This window comes from Phacochoerus africanus, chromosome 11 (genome assembly GCF_016906955.1).
Source record: "Phacochoerus africanus isolate WHEZ1 chromosome 11, ROS_Pafr_v1, whole genome shotgun sequence".
NCBI lineage: Eukaryota > Metazoa > Chordata > Mammalia > Artiodactyla > Suidae > Phacochoerus > Phacochoerus africanus.
This window is the reverse complement of record NC_062554.1, coordinates 52906774-52919751: the sequence shown is the minus strand read 5'-3', so window position 1 is coordinate 52919751 and position 12978 is coordinate 52906774. Positions and strand designations below refer to the sequence as shown.

General features: G+C 41.0%; 1 protein-coding gene across 2 annotated transcripts in view; it reads right to left on the bottom strand.

Annotated features, from left to right (window-relative positions):
- Positions 1-416: 416 nt before the first annotated feature.
- The window catches only part of FAM118B (family with sequence similarity 118 member B), a 49269-nt gene continuing 36707 nt past the window's right edge, over positions 417-12978 (bottom strand). Inside the window, exons 4-8 of one of the 2 annotated variants that reach the window (XM_047753113.1) lie at positions 10293-10520; positions 7123-7251; positions 5578-5863; positions 1168-1227; positions 417-927 (exon numbers count right to left, since the gene is read on the bottom strand). In XM_047753113.1, the coding sequence (XP_047609069.1) occupies positions 914-927; positions 1168-1227; positions 5578-5863; positions 7123-7251; positions 10293-10520 (717 nt within the window). In that variant the 3' untranslated portion in view covers positions 417-913. The remainder of the gene's footprint in view (positions 928-1167; positions 1228-5577; positions 5864-7122; positions 7252-10292; positions 10521-12978) is intronic. The other variant, XM_047753114.1, reaches the window with a different exon arrangement.

The following is a 12978-nucleotide window of genomic DNA, read 5'->3' as shown; positions in this document are numbered from 1 at the left end:
CCTTCCCCCAAGGTGAAAGAACAGAATTTTTATTTTTTTATTTTTATTTTTTGTCTTCTTGCTATTTCTTTGGGCCGCTCCCACGGCATATGGAGGTTCCCAGGCTAGGGGTATAATCGGAGCTGTAGCCACCAGCCTACACCAGAGCCACAGCAACGCGGGATCTGAGCCGCGTCTGCGACCGACACCACAGCTCACGGCAACGTCGGATTGTTAACCCACTGAGCAAGGGCAGGGACCGAACCTGCAACCTCATGGTTCCTAGTCGGATTCGTTAACCACTGCGCCACGACGGGACCTCCAGAACAGAATTTTTAAAGTTTAAATGGAATTGCAAAAATTAGGCTTGTCAGTACCTTTGCGTGGTAGGAGTTTTCTATAGTGACTCTAAAAGTAGAGCCAGGGCCCTTGGGAAGTAAATGAACAAGGTTTTAATACAGCTCAGTTATGTAAAATACTGTACACTGTAAAAGATCTAGAAAACTAGAGCTTCAAGTCATGTTTTAAAAAAGCCATTAAGCTTAATTGAAAAACCAAGTGTAGAGTACAAAACTGCAACAAGGGCCACGGCAGGTCCGCGGCGTCTAGATCCCAAGTCCTTCATGCAGAGCTGCGGCCTCTGTCAGTGGAGATGTCCCGTCAGTCTGCTGTGGACACAGGCACATCCAGCCTGGCGGTGGGGTGGGGGCTGCACTTGGGTCCTGTTATCACTTGAGTTTTCTTGAACTGGAACAGGCCACAGAGTTATGGAGAACCAGCTGGCATGAAGTTAAGATGGAATACCCCCAATTCTAACCCCAACCTTCACCCTCTGGGTTTTGGTACTTGGAGGAGCTTGTAAGTTTACTTGTTAGAAATTGTCCATGGTAGGCCCTTTCCGCTTGGTCTAAGGCTGGGGATTCCTCTAGCCCTCTCATGTACTACAGTCTGTGGAGAGAAAGAAAAGGTAGAGAGTAAGGTTTCATGAAACAAATTTATACATCTAAAGCTACAGACAGGTAAGTCAACCCTTCAGAAGACAAGCCATATGAGATATTATGAAACATGTAAGACTTGATAGGAAAATACAGAATTCTTCACAGGTAGGAGAGGTAAGTCATCATTCTCCAAGTCTTGGGAAAACATTTTTGGCTAACAAATTGACAAATAGAACAACAAATTGTATACCTCTTATCTCACTGTGTGTTGTAGACGAGCCATTGAGCTGACCTTCTCTCACCATCCCTGCTAAAGAGAACATACATCAGTATCAGATATTAGACTGAAAAGCTCAAACTTAATGGAAGAAAAAAAAAACCAGGTTAAGGGAAATGAAAACACGTGGTCCAAGAAGCATGACATTATTTAGTACTGAGCACTTAAGGCAGGAGGTGGAGAGAATAAATGGGTTAGTCTTGGCACTGTAGCATTAAATAACAGGGAAGCAGCGAGGTCCCTGAGAGCACTAACATTCCTTGTGGACAAAACAACTGTATTTGCTGTCCCTAACTAGTCTAGAAGGCCAAGTTTAGATTAAAAAAATGACTCCAGCCTGGGATGGAAAGCAGCACAGGCAAGTGAGCAAATTCATCAAAGTCAAAGAGTGAGAAGTGGCAGACACTCCCACAGTATAAAATGGGTTTAGAGCCACACTATCTGATATGGTGCCACTGGCCACAAGCGGTGTTCAGTTTTAAATTAAATTGAAAATTCTATTTCCCAGTCACACTAATCATATTTCAAATGCTCAACTGCCACATGTGGCTTGTGGTTAATGTACTGGACAGTGAAGATTACAGAATATTTCTATCACTGCAGAAAATTCTACTGGACAGCACTGGGATACAAAACATGCAGAAAGTTCAAAACTGAAAACATGGAAGAACAGCACTCAGAAACATCCAATTATGTTGCTGTGGCTGTGGCCAGCAGCTGTAGCTCCAATTTGACCCCTAGCCTGGGAACTTCCATATGCCACAGTTTCGGCCCTAAAAAGCAAAGAAAAGAAAGAAAAACATCCAATTAGAGTATACAAGACACAGCACTCAAACACACATATTGGTATTCCCCTCTTGTAAAGCACTTTAGCAATATTCACCAACCACTAAAAATGTCCACTGCCCTTTGACTCAGCAATTACACTGAGAACCCATCCTAAGGAAATTACTGGCACAAGGAAAAACTGTAGGAATGAATATATCATTCATTGCAACATTATTTACAATAGAAAAACTTTAAAAAAAAAAAAGGAAATTGCCTAACATAGGGGAATAATTAGGTTAATAAGACATCCACACTGGATTATAACACAGTTTCTAAAAATACTGGTTATGAAGACTGTAGCCACGTGAGAAAATCTATGAATAAAAAAGTACCAGGATTATATGTACATTTCTTTTCAACCACAATTAAATGCATAGGGAAAAACTGTTAACTGGAAACACACCGAAACACCTCTTGTATTACATTAATGAACTATAAAAGAATTATGTTCTTTCCCCATTACTTGATTTTTCTGAAATAAATGTACCAGGATTCTATGGAATCTTTTGAACCCAAGTAATTTTCACAATGCAAAAGTGAATACAAAGCACAATGTCAGGCACACAGCAAAAGCTCAGGGTTAAAAAACAGCAGCAGCAAAGACTCCTGACTTATTGATGTTTATCTACAGAGATTTAGAACATAATCAAGGATGGAAGACAAGCTTGATTTGTCTCAAAACGAAAAAAACATTTTTAACCTAAAACTGCTCTGGCTAGATTTCAGATTACAAACTCAGCTGATCATTCTAATAAAGTCCCTTGACCACACTGAAAATCCTTGATTTTTAACAATTCCAATACCCTAATGAGTGATAGCTTTGGGTAAAGCTACTCTGTTAGGAAGTCTATGCTAATGAAAGATACTTCTGATGATTTTTGTCAGGAAAAGATTGAGTGTATAGGAATAGCTGTCCAGCAGGCTTTTGTTCAACTTTATCATCTTCCCTGGGTAGAAGATCTCAGAATGTAGATCAAAAGAAATACATAGAGCTTGGTATGTACTCTGTGTCCAGTGAAAAAATCTAATGAAAGTGCTGCGGGTGGGCAAACAACAGAGAACCCGAAACACTGCGCTATAGCAGAAAACACATCCCCAAGAAAAGGTAACAAACTGTTTTCACAAAAGAGATAAACTGGAAGATCTGCCTTTTTAAGGGTTTTTAAGTCTTCTTAAAAACCAGGAGAAAGGGTAAACCTGGTTTCTAGTGTTCAATTAAGGTGATGCCTTTCAAAAATCTTGTTCCATCAAAACCCAGCCATGGGAGTTCCTTGGTGGCTTGGTGGGTTAAGGATCTGGTGTTGTCACTGCTGCAGCTCAGGTTTGGTATCTGGGTTGGGAACTTCTGAATGATGAGCATGGCCACAACCACCACCACCACCACCACCACAAACCTAGCCGTGGATAATAAGAGCTTGTGGAATTTCGCATCACAGGAGAATTCCACTTGAAGCAATGTGATTCAGAAAAGAAAGCTGGGAGTGATTATTGGGTATAAGACAAGTTCCCCTTTATTAAATTACCTGTACTTCAACAAGCCCCCTGAGATACATTCAGATTGAGAATGAAAATGAATATTAACACGCAACTTTTCAAGAACATATCCTACATTCAGCAGCTAAGTTTCTTTGGAACTGGGTGGTGAGTCAGAAGGCCATATCCTGGGGCTTGGTTCATTAAAACTGAAGTTTTAAAAAGCCTTCTCCAATTTAGCTACATCAAAAAGTTTTGCATTTTGGAGGGTGACTGAGAACCTGCCTGGAGCCATTAATAAACTGATCCTTTTTTTTCCCATTCTGTAAGCTATCTTTTTTGTTTTCTTTCTGGTTTCCTTTGCTGTGGTTTTATTCCCATTTGACTTTTATATTAGAACCTGGAGGTAAAATGTCAAGCAAGTAATACCACCAAGCTCTGACTTAATTCCACCTTAACGGTTTCCAACTAACATTTTTAAAGGGTTTGTTTTTCTGTTTATAAAGATACATAATCATTGTAGAAAATACTAACACAGAAACAAAATATTAAAAAACCACATTAAATCCTACTACAGAGAGACAACCACAGTTAATTTAGTACACTTCAGATATTTCTCTCTCTCTTTTTTGTCTTTTTTAGGGTCACACCAGCAGCATATGGAAGTTTCCAGGCTAGGGGTTGAACTGGAGCTGCAGCCACTGGCCTATGCCACAGCCATAGCAACGCCAGATCCAAACTAGGTCTGCAATCTACACCACAGCTCACGGCAATGCCAGATCTTTAACCCACTGAGCAAGGCCAAGGATCAAACCTCGTGAGTCTTTGTCAGATTTGTTTCCACTGAGCCACAATGGGAACTCCTGAATATTTCTCGATATAAGCACATACACACGAACAGAACATTATCTACAATTCTGCATGGTGGTGTTTCTTTCTTTCTTTCTTTGGCCATGGCACGTGGAAGTTCCCAGGCCAAGGATCAAACCCACACCACAGCAATGACCTGCGCCATAGAAGTGATCCATGCCACAGTAGTGACGACCCTGGATCCTTAACCCACTGTGCCAAAAACTCCAATGGTGGCGCTTTACAACCTTTTTTCTGCACTTAAAATATTATGTCCCTGACATCATTTTGGGCAGTAAAAGTATTTTTTCCTGTTACAGCTTCATTGTATTTCTTCAATTAATAAATGGCATATTTATAGAATCCCCTATTTACCGGAACATTTTAGGATGCTTCCAATTTTTGCCATTATATACAATACCAATTACATTCCCACACCTGTATCTCTGTGCATTTGTATCACGTAATTGTTCAATTGTCCAATTATCTCCTCAGGATAAATAGCTCCTAAGATAAACTGTATCAAGTGAGATTTCTGAGTCAAAGGTTTTAAAATTTTGAACATATTTCAAATTTCCCCTTCAGAGAAGCTCTATTAACTACCTTCCAACCAACACTACACAAATATATTCTCATAGCCTTAGCCAAAAGGAAGTTATCATTCTTTTCTTCTTTTTGGCCTCATCCATAGCATGTGGAAGTTCCAAGGCCAGGGACTGAACCTGAGCCACAGCAGTGATCCAAGTCACTGCAGTGATGCCAGGTCCTTAATCTGTGGACCTACCAGGGAACTCCTTTTCTATTTTGAAATCTAAATTCTAATTGCATTTCACTGATTAGTCTGATCTGTTTTATCTATTTGTTTTTGGTCTTTTTAGAGCTACACCTGCAGCATATGGAAGTTGCCAGGCTAGGGGTCAAATCGGAGCTGCAGTTGCCCACCTACGAACGCCACAACAATGTGGGATCTGAGCTGCGTCTGGGACCTACAGCACAGCTCACGGCAACGCCAGATCCCACTGAGTGAGGCCAGGGATCGAATGGATACTATGTTGGGTTTTTAACCCACTGAGCCACAATGGGAGCTCCTGATTAGTCTAGCCTGAAGACTGACCGAGATCTCCTTCATGATCTGGTTAGGATTCTATTCCTCTTCTTGGCAATGACTTTACCTGCCACAATAGGTATGAGGGGTTGCTTTCTCATCTCACTCTGTCTCCCAAAGCATCTTACCTAATCTTCCCCTTGTGGAGATCTCACATGTCAGCCGCCTGAAATATTCTGGAAGGTCGGCATATTCATTTCCATAGGAGATGACCTTAATCCCTTTGTCCAGCATGTTTTCTCGAAGCTTCTTGAACTCATCCACATCTCCTCTCCGAACCAGCATGAAATGTTCTAGGTCAGATTTATGCTTGACAGCCTCCAGAAAAAGGGCTTGGAAAGTGGTGTCATCCACCGTCCAGCCGCAACCCAGGAAAAGGAATGACTTGTTTTCATAGAGTTTCTGAATCTCTCTCTTATAGGAAAAGAAACAATATATTAATGACACCATGAAGACATCTCTGAAACAAAAAGGTCAACAGGGTCATAACTGCTACATTTCACAGATTGTGATGACCAATTAAGTAAGATTTAAGAAAGTAGATCCATCCCATGAAGAAGTCTGATCTCCTCATTGTTTAGTACTGTAAAACTCGATGACTGTTCTAAAATCTTCTTTACCTGGCATTCTCCTGCAGGGTCTCTACTCAGGGTGTCACTGGTCTATGGCCTTACAGTTTTTTTGTTCTATGTGCCCAGAGGCCATAAGGCAAAAAGCTGTCTTCAATATATCTTACTCTTTCCATTTTCTGGACTCTATCTGCCTTTTTTGCTTTACAGACTGAGCCATGGATCACCCGAGAAGATAATTCCATCACCAGGTTTGTTCCAATAAAGCCTGACACTTAAAACATCAATATATATGTGTGTATACGTTCATATACATATATATAAACATATACGTTCTCACACATTCATACACACATAAACATAAAAACATTAGAAATGATTTTGCTTAAGGGATGACTCAATGTCAGTGACAGACGCAGTTATAACAGCTATCTGGATAAGTCCTTCATGCTTTAGAAAACATCACATTTTCTTTCTTCATGAAGAAAAGCTCCATTTTATCACCCTTTACAACTTTTTTTTAATTCTTTCCACTGAGCAATACATATGATAGTTCAATCTAAGCCCATTACCATTTATACAAAATTTCTTTACAACGTACGCTCTAGTACTGATTGGCCAGTGAAAAGCTGCATAAATTAGTTTTGGTTTAGTTTTAGCACAGAGAGGGTTATTAATACTATAATGTACCAAATGATGAAGAAGGGAAGTACTGTATTTTCTTTTGGCCATACCCATGGTGTGTGGAAGTCCTGGGGCTAGGGATCAAATCTGTATCACAGCAGCGATCTGAGCTACAGCAGTGACAATGCTGGATGCTTAATCCACTAAGCCACCAGGGAACTCCAGTAATGCATTCTTTGTATGTGAAGATGATGTCAATGACAGAGTGCCATCTGCTGGCTGTCAATCAAGAACAAAGTAAAAGTCCAGGGCTTGACACTCCAAAAGATGTCCGACATCTCCTAAGACGGCACGCACATCCACAAACTAAGAACCACTTATAACTAATGAAATTGCACTGCTATATCTGGGAGACCAATGGTGTATGTGGAGGTTTCCCAAGAAGGCTCTGCCAAGAGCAGCAAGGTCAGCAGCACTCACCATAACTTCAGTGTTCCTGAGCACATTCTGATACCCAGCCGGATGAAGGACGATGCCACTAGGGTTGGTGTAGACCCCATGGATGTGTAAGACGCTCAGCTTCCTCTTCTCCTGAGCCCACTCCAGGACCTACACAACACAAACAGAGCTCAACCAGGCATGCAGGGCTCAATACTTGCTTCAAGGTCCCAATGTCTAGAGGATGTTCTGAGGACTAGGTCTGTGTCAGAGCTCTCCAGCTTCATGACAGCATAGGGCAAGAATGTGGCCACCTGATGGGGCATCAGTTTCCATTTCGGGCATGACTTAAGACTCATGGCAGCAAGTCTGGTGATTTCTCTTTGAAAGCAACAGTCAAAAATTAAAATTTTTTATCATGTGCAAAAATGGTGGGGCTCTTTCCAGTGGCGAACATACATGACAGCTATGGATGACCTTGTTTCGGTAATGATTCCCAAGCTGTCAAGCCTCTATGCATCCACGCTCTGGATGCAAAGAGGCTTCGCACTCACTCCATGCTTGGCCATATGGCTTGCCTTAGCCAATGAGGCATTAGCAAACATGACATGAGTAGAAGCCTGGAAAATGTTGGTACAAAAAGTCTTATTTCTCTTTTGCTGCTTTTGGAACCCAACTACATATGAAGAAGCCTGACGGCCTGCTGGAGATGCATGGCCCAGCCAACTGCCCGCAGCAAGAGACAGATATGCAAGCAAAGCCATTCTACACTACCCAGTCTGGCCACCAGAGGATGGCAGTCACGTGGGTAACCTGTAAAACCAGCAGAACTGCCCAGGTGAGCCAATAAGCTCAGCTCAAGTAGCAAATTCACAGTATCAAGGCAAATAAAATATTTTAAACCCCAAAGTTCTCAGGGTGGTTTCTTGGGCAGCAACTGATAAGCAATAAAAGAATCACTCAGTCAGCTCTGAGTTAGCTAGAAAGCCAGCAATGAAGAACAATTTACATGACAATGACAATAAGGACCAACTGGAGTCCATGGCTCAACTTTCCCAAGGACTTGAGACAGAATAAATTTGTATTTATAATATTATAGGGAAATAAGGTATGGGTTAGGAAAACAACAGTTAAGACGCACAGAGATTTAGAATTAGAGTATTAATAGGCTCCATTCTTACCAGTCAATGGCTTTAACCCTTAGCCTTCACTATTGCACCTAATGTGGTCTAAAATACAAAGCAAACTTTGAGGCGCCAGGATAAAAATGAGAAGAAAAAGTTCAAGTCTGATATTTGTAACTGTGAAAAGGCCCATTGTGCTTCTAATGCTGGTCATAATCTTTGGAGATTATATCAGAAACTGCATGGAAACTTTCAAGTCATTCATTTCTGAATTCCATTCAATCATTGATTAATTAAAAAAAAATTTACTGAGTGCCTAATATGTACCAAATACTAACATCAGGGTAAGAAGGGTTGACAAAGGTACCTGTCCAAATGGAGTTTCTATCCCTGTGGGGTAAGCAGCCAGGAAACAAACAAACCAAGGTAAAAATGGAAACCTATGGGAAGTGTTTCATGGGAGGAAATGCACCAAACAAAAGGATGGATCCTTTCTTCATCAGGAGGGTCAGAAAAGGCTCTCAGAGGAGGTGATATTTAACTTAGCTGGGCTCTAAGTTGGACACAGGTTCCCAGGAAAATAAAGTACAGAAGGAAAATTACAAAAGCTATAGGGCAAGATAAATGAGAAAAAAACAGGATAACCTGTTTTGTTTTTGTTTTTCCTTCCTTCTTCAATCATAATTCTCTGACATCTTCTCATGACAGTGAAAACATTTTCCCTTTTATGGCTTCAGTGGAGTTCATCAATTAGGTGGTGTTGTTTCCTAGAGAATCTATTGGTACTAGATTTCAAATTACAAACTCTAATGACCATTATAATAAGCCTTCTCTTGTTGGGTGGCACAGGCAAAAATCTATTATTCCATATTATGGCAGATGGCTTAGGTGGAGTACGGGCTACATCAAAAAAAAAAAAAAGAAAAAAAAGTCTGCTGAGGTGTCCACTGAATATTTACCTCCACCCAGCTGTCACTTGACCTGAAACTTACTCTTCAGACATCATAAGGTAGTTTTTGTACACTTTCAACAGACATCACGAAGAACATATCCTAACAGAGAACTTTTTTTTCTTCTTTTTTTAGGGCCACATCTGTGGCATACGGAAGTTCCCAGGCTAGGGGCTGAATCGGAGCTGCAGCTGCCGGCCCTAGCCACACCAGGTCCAAGCCACATCTGCGACCTACACTGCAGGAACTCCCTAACAGAGAACTTTGAAATTAATACTGTACTCATTTGACACTATCAAGTGTTAATGACTTAAATCTTACAGTTCAAATGGCTTCCTGTATTCTTGCTTTAGAATTGTGTGAGGGAGTTCTCGTTGTGGCTCAGTGGGTTATGAACCTGACTAGTATCCATGAGGACGAGGGTTTGATCCCTGGCCTCGCTCAGTGGGTTAAGGATCCAGAGTTGCCGAGAGCTGCAGTGTGTAGGTCGAAGATGCAGATGCAGCTCGGAGCCCGCATTGCTCTGGCTGTGGCTATGGCCAGCAGCTGCAGCTCTAAGTCCACCCCTAGCCTGGGAACTTCAATATGCCCTAAAAAAAAAGACAAAAAATTTGTGTGAAATTGTCAAAGCTCATAGGACTGAACACTTTTAAGATCTGTGATTTTTCTTTTTTTCTCTCTGTCTTTCTAGGGCTGCACCTACAGCATATGGAGGTTCCCAGGCTAGGGGTCAAATCAGAGCTGTAGCTGCCAGCCTATGCCACAGCCTACGCCACAGCTATACCACAGCTGTAGCTGCCAGATCCAAGCCGTGTCTGTGACCTACACCACAGCTCACGGCAGTGCCAGATCCTTAACCCACTGAGCAAGGCCAGGGATCGAACCCACAACCTCATGGCTCCTAGTCGGATTCGTTTCTGCTGTGCCATGACAGGAACTCCAAGATCTGTGATTTTTAATGTACACTGATTTTATCTCAAAAACCAAAAAACAAAAGTCCAACCAGGGATAAGAGTCTCCCTTTCTACTTTCCTATAAATACCAGTACCAAACACTATCTGAACCAGAAAACAGTGTTTCTGATAAGGATACAATCTGCTGGCCTGAAGAAGCAATGAACTAATCCTTTACTTCTTACCTTCTTCTCATCAGTGAGGTCAAGGGATTCAAGTTGTTTTCCCTGGTCTGCTGCATACAATTCCAGGAGATTGTCAAAGTTCGTAGTTAATACCAGGGTTCCATTTTCCATCAGGTGGAGAACTGACTGAAGTAGCTGTTTTCCAGAATCTTCCATCTTTGACTCTAAGTCATCAAATACTTCATATAAACAGTCCTTGAAAAATGTGGATCGAACATTACTAGTTCGCTGGAGAGGGATGTGAAAGAGAAAAGTTATATATTAATCCCAGGTGTTGTGGTAGGTCATCCGTTTTCATTACAGTAATAGCAAGTTTTTGAAGAGTACTTTGCACTTCAAGGAAAAACACTGTCTCTCTCACAGGGTTATAATAAGGAAAATAGGAGGATATATATATGCCAAGTGCTAGCACGACACTTAGCACATGGCAAATGATCCATACCATTACATCATATGCAAAGAAGCATAAGCTCTCTAAATAGGCACTTTAATAGAAGGAAGAAAATGGGCATGGCTAGGAGAGGCAGCCACCACCAGGCCTAAAGGAAAGCTGGGGTAGAAAGCACAGCACCAACCACCCTTTAAGCAAGCCACAGGTAAGACTATACCTTCTATTAAACTTTCCTTATCTAGGGAATAACCAGTAAAGACAGTTCTAAATGAGGTCTAACATGTCCTTTTCTAATCCTAGGTGCTTTTTACAGATGCTGAAGGATTCAGGAAAAACTGCTTAGCTTCTCCCTGTTTTTTCCCTGGTATAATTCAGCAACTGTTTACAAGGTTGCTAAGAAGAATACTTAGTGTATGATAAACATTACCAAAAATCTGCATTTTGCAACTATTCAAACACCAAACACTAATTAGTTCTGAACAGACTCCCTATTTCTTAACATATGGTACATTTCAGTAACTGCTTCCCCAGCTTTGTTGTGAATACATGCAAATATCTCTGAGGACTAATTAGATATAATACCAATTTCAAGTGGGAAGCTGGCTTTCTAACTTAAAAGACAAAGTGACCCCTAGGACAAAGGGAATTTGGGAAAGTAACCTCATAATATGCTTTAACAAATATCTGATCTCTATCCTACTCCTGCAATACCATTCCATAAAATAACGGCAAAGCAAGAATTAGTTCTTAAAGGCTCCAGTATTTCCTTTCAAACTCCAAGTAACTTCAATTAGCTGCTAGACTGTAGACCAGCAATAATCCTTCCATTATTCCTCAAAGTAGTCTCCTACCTTCCTGGTTTCCCTTATCTTTCTAATAGCACAATGCTCTGATAAACATCTGTTTCCAGGGAACACGTAAACAGATTCATAAAACACACTTCGAATTGCCAGACTTTCTACCTATTTTTTTCAAAGTATTATTTTATAAAATTATCAATTTTAAAATTACATCTTCCAAATAAATGGTGAGTTTTTTCCACAAGAGAAAAATGAGAGCACAGAAGTGAGACAGTGAAACCTCTACCTAGTGATGACACAACCCAGAAGTTTATTTGGTTCTGTCAATCACTGTTCTATGCCACATCTACCACTGCACCCTGCTGTCAGTGGGCTCACGAGATGGTACAGCTCACAATTTATGTGGCTAAGAATGTGGGTCATATTTTTCAACTTTTGTCCATTCTCATTACATTATGGCATAAGTTATTACATCACAATTTTGCAGTCCATAGGCAACCATCTCGGAACTCTAACACTTAAATCAGAATGGACAATCTGATTAGAAATAAACAGTGAAGAATTTATCACTCTGTTAAATAAATTTCTACATAGAAGAGTCAGCCACTATTGAATGCCAAGTACTTTTCTAGATTTGTTATGAAAAATACAGCACTCCTTTAATGTCTATCAAAATTACAATCCACTTACTCTATAATCTTGCAGTCTCATTTCTGGGAATATATCCCACAGATGTAATTGCAAACAAATGAAATGACACATGCAAAATTATCACTGCTCTGTTATCTGTGACAGTATAAGACTGGAAACAAGCCAAGTATCCATATACAGGAAACTGGCATGGAAAGATCTCCAGGATACATCGTTAACAGGTGAACAAACAAGTGCACATCGGTATGTTTAAAATATCATTTTTTTTTTTTTAGGGCTGCACCTGAGGTCTATGGAGGTTCCCAGGCTAGGGGTCATCAGAGCTGTAGCCACCGGCCTATGCCACAGCCACAGCAACGCCAAATCTGAGCTGTGTTTTTAACCTACACCATAGCTCACGGCAATGCTGGATCCTTAACGGACTGAGTTAAGCCAGGGATGGAACCCACATCCTCACAGATGCTAGTCAGATTCACTTCTGTTGAGCCATGACAGGAATGCCTCACTATGTTTAGAGTGATACCTGTTGACATGAGCATGGAGGTTGTGAGATGAGAATAAATACAACCCTATTTTCTTGTTTTTTTTTAGAAACGAACACTTGGGAGTTGTGGCTCAGCGGGCTAAGAATCTGACTAGTATCCATGAGGATGCAGGTTTGATACCTGGCCTTGCTCAGTGGGTTACAAGCTCTGGCGTTATCACAGGCTGCAATGTAGGTTGCAGATGGGCTCTGATCTGGCGTGGCTGTGGCTGGTAGCTGCAGCTTTGATTCGACCCCTAGCCTAGGAACTTACATATGCTGTGGGTGTGGCCTTAAAAATACAAAAGAAAAAAAAAGAAA